The 15,017-nt window shown below is 38.2% G+C and overlaps 1 protein-coding gene across 6 annotated transcripts in view; it reads left to right on the top strand.

Annotated features, from left to right (window-relative positions):
* Positions 1-14,096, top strand: part of BRDT (bromodomain testis associated) — a 79,944-nt gene extending 65,848 nt beyond the window's left edge. For all 6 annotated transcript variants that reach the window (XM_077120286.1, XM_077120284.1, XM_077120288.1 and 3 more), the window contains exon 18: positions 13,880-14,096. In XM_077120286.1, coding sequence (XP_076976401.1) covers positions 13,880-13,948 — 69 coding nt within the window. In that variant the 3' untranslated portion in view covers positions 13,949-14,096. The remainder of the gene's footprint in view (positions 1-13,879) is intronic.
* The last annotated feature ends 921 nt before the right edge of the window (positions 14,097-15,017 follow it).

Genomic DNA, 15,017 nt, shown 5'->3' with positions numbered 1-15,017 from the left:
TTAACAGTTCTAAGGCCAAGAAAATATTCCAATTAAAACAAGTCTATAGAAATGTCCAATCAAAGGCATCCAGGGAGAGATACCTTTGTCCAAGATGGCCAGTGAAGTTCAGGGTTTCTCTCTCAGGGGAAGGGCACATGGTGAACACAGTCAGAGTTTCTGTCGCATCTGGAAAGGCACATGGTGAACGTGGTCAGGGTTTCTCTCTCATCTGGAAGGGCATGTGGCAAATACGGTATCATCTGCTAGCTTCCTCTCCTGGTTTCCTGTTCAATGAAGCTCCCTGGGAGGCATTTTCCTTTATCTCCAAAGGTCGCTGGCTAGTAGACTCTCTGTTTCTCATGGCTATGTCATTCTCTGCTCTTTCAGAATCGCCTCATTCTCCAAAATGTTTCCTCTTTTATAGGACTTCAGAAACTAATCAAGACCCACCCAAATGAGTGGAGAAATACTTCCAGCTAATCCAGCTTAACAACCACTCTTGCTTCAATCACATCTCCAGGGAGAAGATCTAATTACAGTTTCAAACATACGATACTGAATAGGGACTAGAAGAAACAGTTGCCTTTACAAAATGGGATTAGGGTTAAAACATGGCTTTTCTAGGGTACATACATCATTTCAAACCAGCACAGTATGCCGTATGGCAGGGTCATATTATTTTTCCTTGTGAGTATCCCGTTATTGCAGCAGTATTTGTTGAATTTTTGTTTGCTTGTTTGTTTTTTGGTTTTGCTCGTTTGTTTCTGGGGGGGAAGTACCTGGACTGTGAATTGAACCTGGGTCTCCCACATGGCAGGCAAGAATTCTACCACTGAACTACCCTTGCACCCCAGTTCCATTGTTTTTCACCCCTCCTATTGTGCCTTTTATTCCCATAAGTTCTGTGATTTGTTTTTTTCAAACTTTTGAGTTCTTCTTTTGGTTCACCCAATGTCTTTTTTTTTTAAACATTAATTTGCATTTATTTTAAACTGAATTTATTCCCAAGTCATAAATTTTTATTTCTTCAGTTTCTTCTGGGATATCTTTTTCTTCTCTGCAACCTCTTCTTCTGGTTTAGGGACAATTTGTTCATTTTCAGTAAGGATCATCTCAGTGTGGCAAGGGGAATTCATGTATGGGTTATCCCACCCATGAGCTCTGTAAGTCCTACAGCATATCTTACAGGCTTTGTTCACCTGGATGTGCTCAATGACCAGAGAATCTACATCTAAATCCTTAAGTTCAGCATTACTCTCTGCATTTTTAAGCATGTGCAACAAAAATTCAGCATTCTTTTTTGGCCACTGACCTGCATCCAGCCCCACCATTTGGCCTGCACACGCCTACCAACACTACATTGCAATGATGGAACAGAACACAATGCTTCTGTAAAGTGACATATTTCAGATACTTGGTGGCTTTTTGAATATGCATACCCTTGATGGCCTGAGCAGTTTCTCAGGTGTTCTTAAAGTGAACACAAAGATTTGAACCTCTTAATTTGCATGATTTTGTAGGGTTTTCTGGGTCAAGTGAATAGCAAAACATTTTTAGCAATTACCTCCAGTTGGTTACAGGAAGAGCTCAATGTCTTCTTTATATCCTCCCTCAACTTGTTAGTTTGATTTTTTATAAGATTTTGCATATCTGTTTGAATATCCTGAAGTAGATGTTTCAACTTTCAACTCCTCTGTCTCATTTTAAAGTGTTGGTTTGTTCCCTTGACTGGGCCATATCTTAATTTTCCTACTGTGGCTCATTATTTTCTTCTGGCTTCTAGACATTTGATTTCCTTAGTCTGTTCTGGAGGTGGTTTTCACTTTTACCTAGGGATTTCTTGCTGGATGGTTTTGTTCTCTATCTGATCTTTGACATTCAGTTCAACTTATTCTTGACTTCTAGGATAGGTTTTGTTTAACTGATCATGTTCTGGTTTGCTAGCTGCTGGAATGCAATATACCAGAAACAAAATGGCTTTTAAAAAGGGGAATTTAGTAAGTTGCTAGTTCCCAGTTCTAAGGCTGAGAAAATGTCCCAACTAGAACAAGTCTATAGAAATGTCCAATCAAAGACATCCATCCAGGGAAAGACACCTTGGTTCAAGAAGGCCAGTGAAGTTCAGAGTTTCTCTCTCAGCTGAGCAGACACATGGTGAACACAGTCAGGGCTTCTCTCTCAGCTGGAAGGGCACATGGTGAACACAGTGTCATCTGCTAGCTTTCTCTCCTGGCTTCCTGTTTCATGAAGTTCCCCAGGAGGTGTTTTTCTTCTTCATCTCCAAAGGTCACACTGGCTTGTGGACTCTCTGTTTTGGGATGCTGCAGCATTCTCTGCTGTCTCCGAATCACTTTGATTCTCCAAAATATTTCCTCTTTTATAGGACTCCAGAAACTTATCAAGACCCAGCCAAATGGGTGGAGACATGTCGTCACCTAATCCAGTTTAACAGCCACACTTGATTAAATCACATCTCCAGGGAGATGATCTGATTACAGTTTCAAACATACAGTATTGAATAGGGATTATTCTGCCTTTATGAAATGGGATTTAGATTAAAACATGGCTTTTCTAGGGGACATACATCCTCTCAAACCAACAAGATCAGAATTTTTCAGTTCTTGTTTCTCTGTTTCTTGTCTTGCCTATATGGAGCCTCTTTTTTTAAGGAGGGTCTCCTCAGATATCATCAACCCCAGACAGATTTTCCCAGACCAGATAGGCCCACTTCTCAGGAGGAGAGAGTAGCCAGCATTAGTTTTCCCTGAGGGTGAGACCTAGCAGGTTGTCAGACTTTAGACTCTGCTCTTCCTATCCTGTCCATCATGTGGCACTTGTCTGCCCACAGCTTCCTACCAGTGTAAAATGATGTGCATTGCCTTTAATTTCAGCAGACTCTTCATGCCAGGGGTGTGGTTCAGACAGGCTGCAGTAATAGGCAGGCTTTGATTGCTTCTGTTTTCCAGTCCCTGGGGCCTGAATTCCTTGAAAGAGAGATTTTACTTGAGCTGTATCCTGCCCCTCTTTTCTTGGAGAAGATATGCCATTTAGGTAATTAACCCCTCTTACCTGACTAGTTACTTTGTCCCTCAGACATGCTTTAGTTTCACCCTTGCCTGGGCAATGCTACAGCCTGAGAGTGCTTACACTTCTATCTAATTAGCTGTTTAAGAAGTGGGAAAAAGGGTGGGCCATGGTGGCTCCGCAGGCAAGAGTGCTTGCCTGTCATGCCAGAGGACCCACGTTTGATTCCCAGTGCCTGCCCATGTAAAAAAAAAAAAAAAAAAAAAAAAAAAGAAGTGGGGAAAAAAATCAAAAAAACCTTTTCAGAGACGGATCCCCACTCCTCAGGTTTGCCAGTCAAGAGCTTGAGTTGATCTGTGGCTCAGTGTATCTCCAGGTTCTGTGTGTCCCTTTTCTTGGGGTCCAGCCCTTTTCCAGTATCTTTTGTTGTCCAACTCAAAAAGCCTCTTGGTGTTTTTGGTTCTGTTTTTGTTTTCTGTCAGCCTTGTTCCCTCTCTGTCAGCAAAAACTCCTAGTTCCTTTAGTGCTTATTCCAGGTTTATCCGTGCTGGGGACCTGTTTTCAGTAGTCAGAATTTGTTAATTAATCTTGCAATTAGAACTTGGTTGAACTAAGTCCTTGCTACTTGTAAAGTCTGTTTCCTTTCCTTTCAGGGAATCAGCCATGCATGTCCATGAGGGAGGGGCACCGGCCTCCACAGTTTGGGAGACTTTCAGTTCTGTGTGGGATCTCAGCCATTCCACCTGGTGTATGCTCTGTGTCCAGTCACTGATGTTCCCCCTGAAATTCTATACCATCCCTGGCTACTTACTAGTTGTTCTAGAGGATGAACTAAATTCTACACCAAACTATGCTGCTATCTTCTACCATTAATTCAATTTTTAAAAGTCCTTTACCTGATGTTCTTTATACTTGAAATTAACATTTCTTTTCAAAAAAAATTAGAGCCTCAAAGCAAAACTTATGATACATATGGCTTGGCTGTCTCAAGACTGTTTCTTAAAGCACAGCTGCCAGTGAGGCACTGTAGAAGGTACTGTAAGCCGCTGTGGGAATAGAATCAGAGCCAAAAGAGGATGTTAGTGCCACATGGAAATTCTGCCCCTCTGCCTGGCTCTTTTCTGAATACCATGTTTACTTGTTATCTTTGTAGTGCAATGGGTTAAAGGGCAAACTATAGGCAGAGAGAAACCACAGCAAGCCTTTTCCTGTTAGAGGTAGAATGGAAGTCTTCCTGAACCACTTGTAAGGCTGGGGAGAACCCATGGCTGATGTTTTAAGTCAGACAATTAGAAAGAGGTCAGTCCAAAGGAAGTAGTGTATATTTGGTACAAAATTTATACTTTCTCTAGCAAATTATCTAATTTAACTTGTATAGTTAGTTTATTTGAACACCATAATTACATGGAACCTTGAATAGGAGTGAGATGTTGTTGGTTTGTATAGGTTAGTGTGATGCCCCGATACATCCAGAGTAATTTAGACATAGAATAAAGTATTTTCAAAGTCCCCATGAGGGACTGGGAAAAAGGTGGAAATATTAAACTTCTCCACCTGGGGAATTCCTGATATTCTTGCAAGCACTAAGGACAACCAATTTAATAGGCTGAGCCCTTGATCTTTGGGCTTGCCCTCATGAAACTTATTCCTGCAAAGGTGAAGCTAAACCTACTGATAATTAGGCCTAAGAGTTCATGCCCAGAGAACCTCTTTTGTTGCTCAGATGTGGCCTCTCTCTCTAAGCCAACTTGGCAGGTGAAATCACTGCCCTTCCCCCATGTGGGACATGACTCCCAGGGGTGTAAATCTCCCTGGCAATATCAACATGACTCCCAGAGATGAACATAGAGTTGTTCATAGGACCCTCTCATTATCGCCTTTATTTCTGTGGGGTCAGTAGTTATATCCCCCTCCCATTTCTGATTTTATTTGCATCCTATCTCTTTATTCTTTCTCAGCCTAGCTAAGGGTACTTCTACTTTACTGAATTTCTCAAATAATCAGCTTCTGGTTTTATCGATTCTCTATATTGTTTTAATGTTCTCAATTTCATTTATTTCCCCTCTATTCTTTGTTCTTTCCTTCTGTTTGCTTTAGGGTTAGTTTGCTGTTCTTTTTCTAGTTCCTCTAGGTGAGCTGTTAATTCCCCAACTTTTGTTCTTCTTTTTTAATATAGGCTATATTCTATAAGTTTTGATATATCTTCTCATTTTCATTTGCCTCAAGATATTTACTTGGGTGGGCCACGGTGGCTCAGCAGGCAAGAATGCTCGCCTGCCATGCCAGAGGACCCAGGTTCAATTCCTGGTGCCTGCCCATGTAAAAAAAAAAAAAAAAAAAAGAAAGATATTTACTGACTCCTTTTATAATTTCTTCCGTGACCCACTGGTTGTTTAAGAGTGTGTGATTTAGCACCCATTAATTTGAATTTTTTAGGCTTCTGCCTGTTATCAATTTCCAACATCATTCCCAATGGTTAGACAAACTGTTTTGTATAATTTTGGTATTCCTAAATTTACTGAGACCTGCTTTGTGCCCCAACATGTGCTCTGTGTTGGGAACTGATGCATAAGCACTTGACAAGAATTGATCCTCTGTCTGTACATTCTATCCTGTATTAGTTAGGGTTCTCTAGAGAAACAGAACCAACAGGGAACACTTGCAAATATAAAATTTATGAAAGTGTCTCACGTGACCGTAGGAACGCAGAGTCCAAAATCCACAGGGCAGGCTGCGAAGCCGATGACTCCAATGGATGGCCTGGACGAACTCCACAGGAGAGGCTCACCAGCCAAAGCAGGAATGTCTCCTCTGAGTCCTCCTTAAAAGGCTTCCCATGATTGGATTTAGCATCACTAATTGCAGAAGACACTCCCCTTTGGCTGATTACAAATGGAATCAGCTGTGGATGTAGCTGACGTGATCATGACCTAATCCTATGAAATGTCCTCATTGCAACAGACAGGCCAGCGCTTGCCCAATCAGATGAACAGGTACCACAACTTGGCCAAGTTGACACCTGACTCTAACCATGACATATCCATTGATAAAAGTGCTGTATTGAAGTCTCCAGCTACTATTGTAGAAGTGTTTACTTCTCCCTTCAGGGTTGTCAGGGTGTGTCTCATACGTTTTGGGGTATCTATGCTTGGTGCATAGATATTTATGATTAGTATGTCTTTTTGATGAATTTCTCCATTTATTAATAAATACAAATTGTCCTTCTTTGACTTTTTAAATTGTTTTATATTTGAAGTCTAATTTGTTGATATTAGTATAGCTACCCCCACTCTTTTCTGGCTGTGGTTTTCTGGAATATCTTTTTCCAAACTTTCACTTTCAACCTGTTTTTGTCCTTGAGTCTTAAGTGAGTCTCTTGTATACAACATATAGATGGAGACTGTTTTTTTTTTAATCCATTCTGCCAGTCTGTCTTTTGATTGGTGAGCTTAATCCATTAACATAATGTTATGGCCATAAATAATTTTTTTTTTACTAATTAAAAAAAATTAACACAACATTTAGAAATCATTCCATTCTACATATGCAATCAGTAATTCTTAATATCATCACATAGATTGCATGATCATCATTTCTTAGTACCTTTGCATCGATTTAGGAAAAGAAATAGCAAGACAACAGAAAAAGAAATAAAATGATAATATAGAGAAAAAATAAAAAATACAAAAAATATATATAAAAAACAAACAAAAAAAACTATAGCTCAGATGCAGCTTCATTCAGTATTTTAACATAATTACATTATAATTAGGTAGTATTGTGTTGTCCATTTTTGAGTTTTTGTATCTAGTCCTGTTGCACAGTCTGTATCCCTTCAGCTCCAATTACCCATTATCTTACCCTATTTCTAACTCCTGCTGGACTCTGTTACCAATGACATATTCCAAGTTTATTCTCTAATGTCAGTTCACATCAGTGGGACCATACAGTATTTGTCCTTTAGTTTTTGGCTAGTCTCACTCAGCATAATGTTCTCTAGGTCCATCCATGTTATTACATGCTTCATAAGTTTATTCTGTCTTAAAGCTGCATAATATTCCATCGTATGTATATACCACAGTTTGTTTAGCCACTCGTCTGTTGATGGACATTTTGGCTGTTTCCATCTCTTTGCAATTGTAAATAATGCTGCTATAAACATTGGTGTGCAAATGTCCGTTTGTGTCTTTGCCCTTAAGTCCTTTGAGTAGATACCTAGAAATGGTATCGCTGGGTCGTATGGCAATTCTATATTCAGTTTTTTGAGGAACCGCCAAACTGCCTTCCACAGTGGTTGCACCATTTGACATTCCCACCAACAGTGGATAAGTGTACCTCTTTCTCCGCATCCTCTCCAGCACTTGTCATTTTCTGTTTTGTTGATAGTGGCTATTCTGGTGGGTGTGAGATGATATCTCATTGTGGTTTTGATTTGCATTTCTCTAATGGCCAGGCCATAAATAATTTTTCCTGTTAAAGTTTATCTGTTGTATCTTAATTTTTTCCTCTTTTACCCCAATTAGTTATCCTTCTTGCTAATCTTCATTTCTATACTCTTTCCAAACCTCTTTTCTGTCTTTTCCTATCTGCCTTTTGGCTTCCTTTATTATTTCTTGTAGAGGAGGTGTCTTGTTCACAAACTCTCTCAGTGTCTGTCTATAAATATTTTATACTTTCCTTCATTTTTGAAGGACAGTTTTGCCAGATATAGAATTCTTGCTTGGCAGTTTTTCCTGTTTCAGAATTTTAAATCGATCTCCTACTGTTTTCTCACCTCCTATGGTCTGCTGAGAGACCTGCAGTTAATCTTATTGAGCTGTCCTTTTATGTGATGGATCACTTTTCTCTTGCTGCTTTCAGAATTTCTGCCTTTGACATTTGAAAGTCTAATTAGTAAGTGTCTTGGCATGGGTCTATTTGGATCTGTTCTGTTTGGGGAACACTGAGCTTCTTGATTCTGTAATTTTCTATCTTTCAGAAGAGTTGGGAATTTTTCATTGACTATCTCCTCATTTATTCTTTCTGCCCCTTTTCCCTTCACTTTTCTTCTGGGACACTCATAATATATAGATTCCTGTGCTTCATGTTGTCATTGAGTTCCCTGAGGTCCTACTCAAATTTTTACCATTTTTTTCCATATCTGTTCTTTGGTGTGTAGCATTTCAGATTTCCTGTCTCCTAGTTTACTAATCCTTTCTTCTGCCTCTTCAAATATGCTGTTTTATGTCCTTATATATTTTTTTTTATCACTTCTCTTGTGCCTCTCATTCCCATAAATTCTGCCATTTGTTTTTCCAAGCTTTCATATTCTTCTGTATGGAAACCCTATGTCTTCTTTATATCTTTCATGTCTGTTTCCATGTTTTCCTTCAACTCATTGAATTGATTTAGAAGATCTGTTTTAGCATCACTGACTAGTTATTTTGACTCCTCTATCTCAGTTGAGGTGCTGGTTTCTTCCTTCGGTTGGGCAGTATTTTTGTTCTTCCCGACATGAGTCATGATTTCCTGCTTGTGTTGAAGCATCTAGTTTTCTTGCTTAGTTTATTCTAGAGGTCATTTTTATCTCTTCCACCTAGAGTTTTCCTGTTGGTTGGATTTGTTCTCTCTCACCAGCCAGCTGTCAGATTTGTTCTTCCCCCTTTTCTCCCCCAAAAACCACACACCTATGGTGCCTGCCTCAGGGATGGGAGTAGCCACTGTGCACCACAGCAGTGTCTCTGTTCGTGAATAAAACAAGTTTGCTGTCTCCAAGTGGTGCTCTATTTTTTTCACATCCTGCAAGACATGGTTTCTTTTTTTTATTTTTTACTTATATATCAATGTTTATAGCATCATTATTTACAATATCCAAATGATGGAAACAACCCAAGCATCCACCTACGAATGATGGATAGACAGAATGTGGTACACAAACACAACAGAATCTTGTTTGGTCATACGTAAGTGTTTAGGTGTGTTAAAGCTGCAAGAATGCAATATACCAGAGATGGAATGACTTTTATAAAGGGAATTTATTTATGTTAGAAGTTACCATTCTAAGGCCATGAAAATGTCCAAATTAAGGCACCAACAAGAAGTTACCTTCACTCAAGAAAGGCTGATGAGAGGTGGGCCATCGCCTGCCATGCCTTGAACCTGGGTTCGATTACTGGTACCCGCCCATGCAAAAAAAAGAAAAGCTGATGCTATCTGGAATACGTTTGTCAGCTGGGAAGGCACATGGCTGGCATCTGCTGGTCCCTTGCTCCTGGCCCCTTTGCTTTCAGCCTCTGTTTCCTGTGGTTTCCTCTCTAAGTGTCTGTGGGACTTCACTTAGCTCTGCCAGAACACAACTCTGGGTTCTGGCTTGCTTAGCATCTCATGGGAAGGCCATCATAATGCGTGCTGGCTCTGCCCATGTCTAGGCATCTGCTCTCTCTGTTGGCTCTCCAAGCATCTCCAAACATCCATGTCTCTCTCAGCTCTGAAGCAACTGTTCTTTAAGCATCTGCGTCTGAAGTTTCTTCAAAATGTTTCCCCTTTTAAAGGACTCTAGTAAATAATCCAGACCACCTTGAATGGGCAGAGTCATTATGTGGTTTCTTTTAAGGCACTGCTTTAATAGTTGGGTTGCCTGTGTTTCTCAGCCAAAACGGGCAGGTTCCTGTGAAGGGTGTCTACCCTCGCTCCAGTCAGCCTGAAATAATTTTCTGGATAGTCTCTTAGAAAACCCTTCAATTCTCTTGCATTTTCTCTTGTGCCCAGCAGATAGTTCGAAAACTTAATTGTCCTCAGAGCACTGGTTGTGCTCTGAGGACAGGTCTGACTAAGAAAACAGGTTTGCTGTTCCCTCTCTTCGCCAGCCAAAAGTCTGGCTCAGTATGGATCCATGTCCCCTGCTTTATTTGTGGCAGAGTACACCCCCAACTGACCCAATCTTAAGCCTTCCCCCAGACAGGGATCAGGTCTCTCACTGCTATTAGAGTGGGGAGAGGACTTTTGGACCCAGTGCTGAAAACACAGCTTCTATCCATGTTTTCTCAGACTCTCTGTCTCTCTTTGACCTGGGCCTTGAAATGCTCTCCCCTGTCCCCAAGTCTCCAAAGGGTGAGTGCCTGTCCCACTGCTGAGAGAGGCTATGCATTCTGTTTCTGTTTCTCAAGGAGGGCTCCTTGCTCCTACTTCCCTGCCCATTCTGTGCTGTGAGACCAAGCAAGGGGACGGGAAAGGACTGGTTCGTCCAGGGCAGAAACTTCCTACTGATATTCTTCTACTTTTTTAATTCAGGATTTGTAGGGTCCCTCTCCAGTCCATATCCTCCTCCAGATTTCTGAAATAATTCAGAATTGTTCTTTTTTAATGCTGTATCTCCATGGAGAGATTTTCAGTAGCTGTTTACATCACCATGTTGATGATGTCACCAGAATTGTACCATTTTAACTTTACCTGGGCCAGCCTCATTTCTCTTTTATTTGGTTCACTCCCTGTGGGATTCTGTACAGTGACCACAATAACTTCTCTGTTATTTCAACCCGAAATCTATCATTGACTCCTATAATCTGAACAAGGGCCTTTCCTTTTAATCAGAAGATGGAAATGATTTAGTACAAGCCTTTCAGTTGCTCTGCTTTTAACAGAATATTTTTCCTTTCATTCATTTTTAAAAATCTCCTTGCCCTAATTCAAGTTGAATGGATTTGTTTGACTATATTAATGTTCTTTTTAAATTAATACATATTTATAATAGTTTTTGTAAAAAAGTTCTTGCTGCTAATCTCAACATAAGATTCAACTGTTCTATTGAATGTTATGCCAGAGACTGATAGAGGTACTTAACCCCCGAAAAGGGCCATATGCTTCCTCTGTCAGACCACTAGAGGGAGGCACTGATACAACCTAATCTAGTGATAAACTGGGTCTGGACTGAATTACAGTTTTGTTTTAGTTCACCTCTAGTTTAAAATATTTTGAAGGAGCGATCCTTCTTCTGACAATAAAATGGTCTCCTTTTCCCCCAGTTTAGTACACATATACACACACACCTCTCCCGCTTCCTCTCACATACAGTTATGACAGGTTTGTTCCTCAATCTGTTATGCTTCCAGAAATGAATGCAGTCACTGTTCATTTGCACCTAGAAAAAAACTCAACTCTCTCTGCAGTTTAATTTCTTAGACTTTTTGCATTCTCAGCTCTGTGATGGGTTTGGCCAAGAGTGGGGGCAGTCACAATTACCTTTGTGGCTTACCTGGCATTTTCTCAAGGTTAGAAGTGAGAATGGGCTCTTGTAAACTTCTACATCCTAACAAGAAATGTAGCAATTGTCTCCTCTCTTTTTAGTTTGGGAATTTTATTTTATTGGGATTCATCAATTAATCAAATTTATTGAGTATGTGGTATCATTCTAGACACTTGGGATATATTAGTGAAAAAAACAGAAAAAATATTTGCCCTCATGGAGCTATCCAGCCCAGAGTTGGGGGAGAGAGAGGGACAGAGGATGGAAGTAAATAAACAATGAAAATATGTGGTCATTTATATAGGATGGTTAGGGAAAACCTTGCTGAGAAGTTAGATTTGAGCAAAAACTATAGGAGATTAGGGAATTAACCAAGTAAATATCAAGAGGAATGAACATACCAGGCAGAGAGATCAGCAAGAACAAAGGCCGGAAATCCTGTCTGGCATGTTCAAGGACTAACAAGGAGGCCAGTATGCATAGAGCAGCATGAGCAGGGGGATAGGAATAGGAGAGGTAAGGGGCAGGAGGCAGACCACAGAAATAGGTAGGTTTTTGTTAGTACTTAGCTTTTACTCTGAATGAAACCCATTACAGGTCTTTGAGTTAAGGAGTGATATAATTTCACTTTGGTTTAACAGGATTACCCTAGCTGCTGTTTTGAGACCAGACATATAGGAAAAAGGGTAAGGGTAGAAGTTGGGAGACCAATGGCAAGGCTCTTACAGTAGTCTGGGTGAGAGATGATGTCTGTGTGAAAAAGAAAAACTGACCTTCAGAATGAACCCATCCAGATAATCAGATGCTCAAATATCAGGAAGAAAAAAAAGCCACACTTAGATACAGGAAGATATGGGCCACTCAAAGGAACAAATTAAAAACTCAGAGAAGATACAGAATTTGGAACAACTAATCAAAAATGTTCAAACAAATCTAAATCAATTCAAAGAGATTGCTAAGCAATAAAGGGTATTAAAAAGACACTGTGTGAGCATAAAGAATTTAAAGCATGCAGAGAAAAATAACAGACATTATAGGAATGAAAGGCACAATCGATAAAATTAAAACTCCACTAAAGGCATATGACAGCAGATTTGAAGAGGCAGAAGAAAGGTCTGTGAGCTAGAAGACATAGCATCTGAATTCAAACAGACACAAGAACACAGAGGAAAGAAGGGAAAAATTTGAGCAGGGTCTTAGGGAAATGATTGATAACACAAAGTGCACAAACATATGTGTTATGGGTGTCCTGGAAGGAGAAGAGAAAAGGGCCAGAAAGAATATTGAAGAAATAGTGGTCAAAAACCTCCTGACTCTTATAAAGATATAAATATGCATATCCAAGAAGCACATATACTCCAAACAGAATAAATATGAATACACCCACTCCCAGACACATAATAGTCAGAAATCATACCATCAAATACCAAAGATAAAGAGAAAATTCTGAAAGCAGCAGAGAAAAGTGATTCACCACATGCAGGGAATGCCAAATAAGACCAAAGGCTAATTTCTCATTAGAAACCATAGAAATGAAAAGGAAATGGTATGATATGTTTTAGATCTGAAAGAGAAAAACTGCCAGCCAAGAATTCTTTATCCAGAAAAATTATTCTTCAAAAATGAAGGAGAGTTTACAATAGTCGCAAATAAACAGAAGCTGAGAGAGCTTCACAAGAGACCTGCATTACAAGAAGGGAGTTCTTCAGGCTGAAAAGAAAAGATGAGAGAGAGGCTTAGAAGAGAGTGCTAAAATGAAGATTATCAGTAAGGGTAACTAAAAAGGTGAAAAGAGAGAAAAAGATAAGATGTGACATATAATGGTCAAAGGATGAAATGGCAAAAGTACTGTCTTTATAGTAATAACTTTGAAGTTAATGGAGTAAATTTCCCAATCAAAAGACACAGATTGGCAGAATGGATAAAAAAAAATATATGACCCATCTATATGCTGTTTACAAGAGAATTAATTTCAGACCTGAAGATACAAATTGTCTGAAAGTGAACAGCTGGAAAAAGATACTCTACACAAGCGGTAAGCAAAAAAAAGCTGGGGTAGCTATACTAATATTGGACAAATAGACTTTAAATGCAAAATTGTTATAACAAAAGATCATTATATATTAATAAAGGGGTAGTTCATCAAGAAGATATAATAATAATAAATATCTGTGCACCTAAGCAAGGTGCCCTAAAGTACATGAGGTAAATATTGGCAAAAATGAAAAAAGTATAGACATCTCTACAAACAGTTGGAAACTTCAATTCACCACTCTGATTAATAGAACATCTAAACAGAGGATCAATAAAGAAACAGAGAACCTAAATAATATGATAAATGAACTAGACCTAATAGACATATATAGAACATTACATCCCCAAATAGCAGGATATACATTCTTCCTGAGTGCTCATGGAACATCTTCCATGATAGACAACATGTGGGGTCACAAAACAAAAGTCAGTAATTTTTAAAAGATTGAAATTATACAAAGCACTTTGTGATTGTAAAGGAATGAAGCTTTATGAACTTATGTTAAATAAATTGTGTTCATTTTGAATGATGCATTCCAAGTGTTGCATAGTCATTTTTATGCAGTAAAGATATTTATTAACTAACACATTTCTAACATTTTTCTCTTTTTTCTGCAGATGGCTGGTACCATTGATATGACTCTTCAAAGTGACCTTATGGCAATGTTTGAAAACAACTTTGATTAAAACTCAGTTTTTTAATTAACCATCAACCTACAATGAATGATATGAAGATTAAAATGCAGGTGATGAAATGATTGCTTTCAGACACCAGGATACCAATTCATATATTGTATTTTGACTCCTCTAAAATGATTAAACAATTTTCACTTAATTTTTAATAGCTATATTTTCATTTTTTAATGTTATAATTCACAGGAAATTTTATAATTTTTAATCCCTAAAGGAATAAATTCCCAGATGGTATTCATTCTAAAAATTATTGCCTGGATATGTATTATATAGGTCATTCTAAGCAGAGAAAATCCAAAAAGAGAGTCCCTGCTTATTTAAAAAGGAATATATACAATTGTATAAAAAATAAAGACTTCATTTCTGTTGAGTTTTTAACTTTTTAAAAGAAATATTTGTCTGCCCTCCAAATATACTTCAATCTTCAAATGTTAATACATGGTTCCTTTGAGTGTCAGCTTATATGATTCTCTGTTAGTTCTGTATCCAAAATTTACATTCAAATTTAATGAAAAAAAAATTAATGAAAATATTACCTTTGGTTTGAAAGACGTTGATCTGAGACCAAATAATAGTAAATATTAATTATGTATATGAGTCTCTATAGGCACTTATATTTCTTAACATGCATATGTGATAGCAATGAATGTTTACATTTTTTTACTTAATTATGGTAAATTTTTCATTTAAATATTCTATGGAATATTTTTTGTTTCATCATTGTCAATTTGAAATTATGTCTAAATCATGTTTATCAGATTCATGTATTTTTAAATCTTGAAATATAAAGATTCATCCTCTATTCTGATACCATATAAAGAAAAAAAATCAAAGAACGTGTGTGTCTATATATCAAGTTTTTACTTGATTATTTTTATAATCAATGTGATAAATTTTTGAAATAGCTTTTAACTATCAGCTATTTTTAAAATATCAACTAGTACTAGATTGATATACTATAGAGTATGTATAATATGCTATTTTTCTAAAAGATCATATCTATATATGGCCAGAAAGATACATCAGAAATACATATTAATTACCTCTGGATAATGGAATTACA

Source organism: Tamandua tetradactyla, chromosome 11 (assembly GCF_023851605.1).
Source record: "Tamandua tetradactyla isolate mTamTet1 chromosome 11, mTamTet1.pri, whole genome shotgun sequence".
NCBI lineage: Eukaryota > Metazoa > Chordata > Mammalia > Pilosa > Myrmecophagidae > Tamandua > Tamandua tetradactyla.
This window is presented reverse-complemented; position numbering and strand designations above follow the sequence as displayed.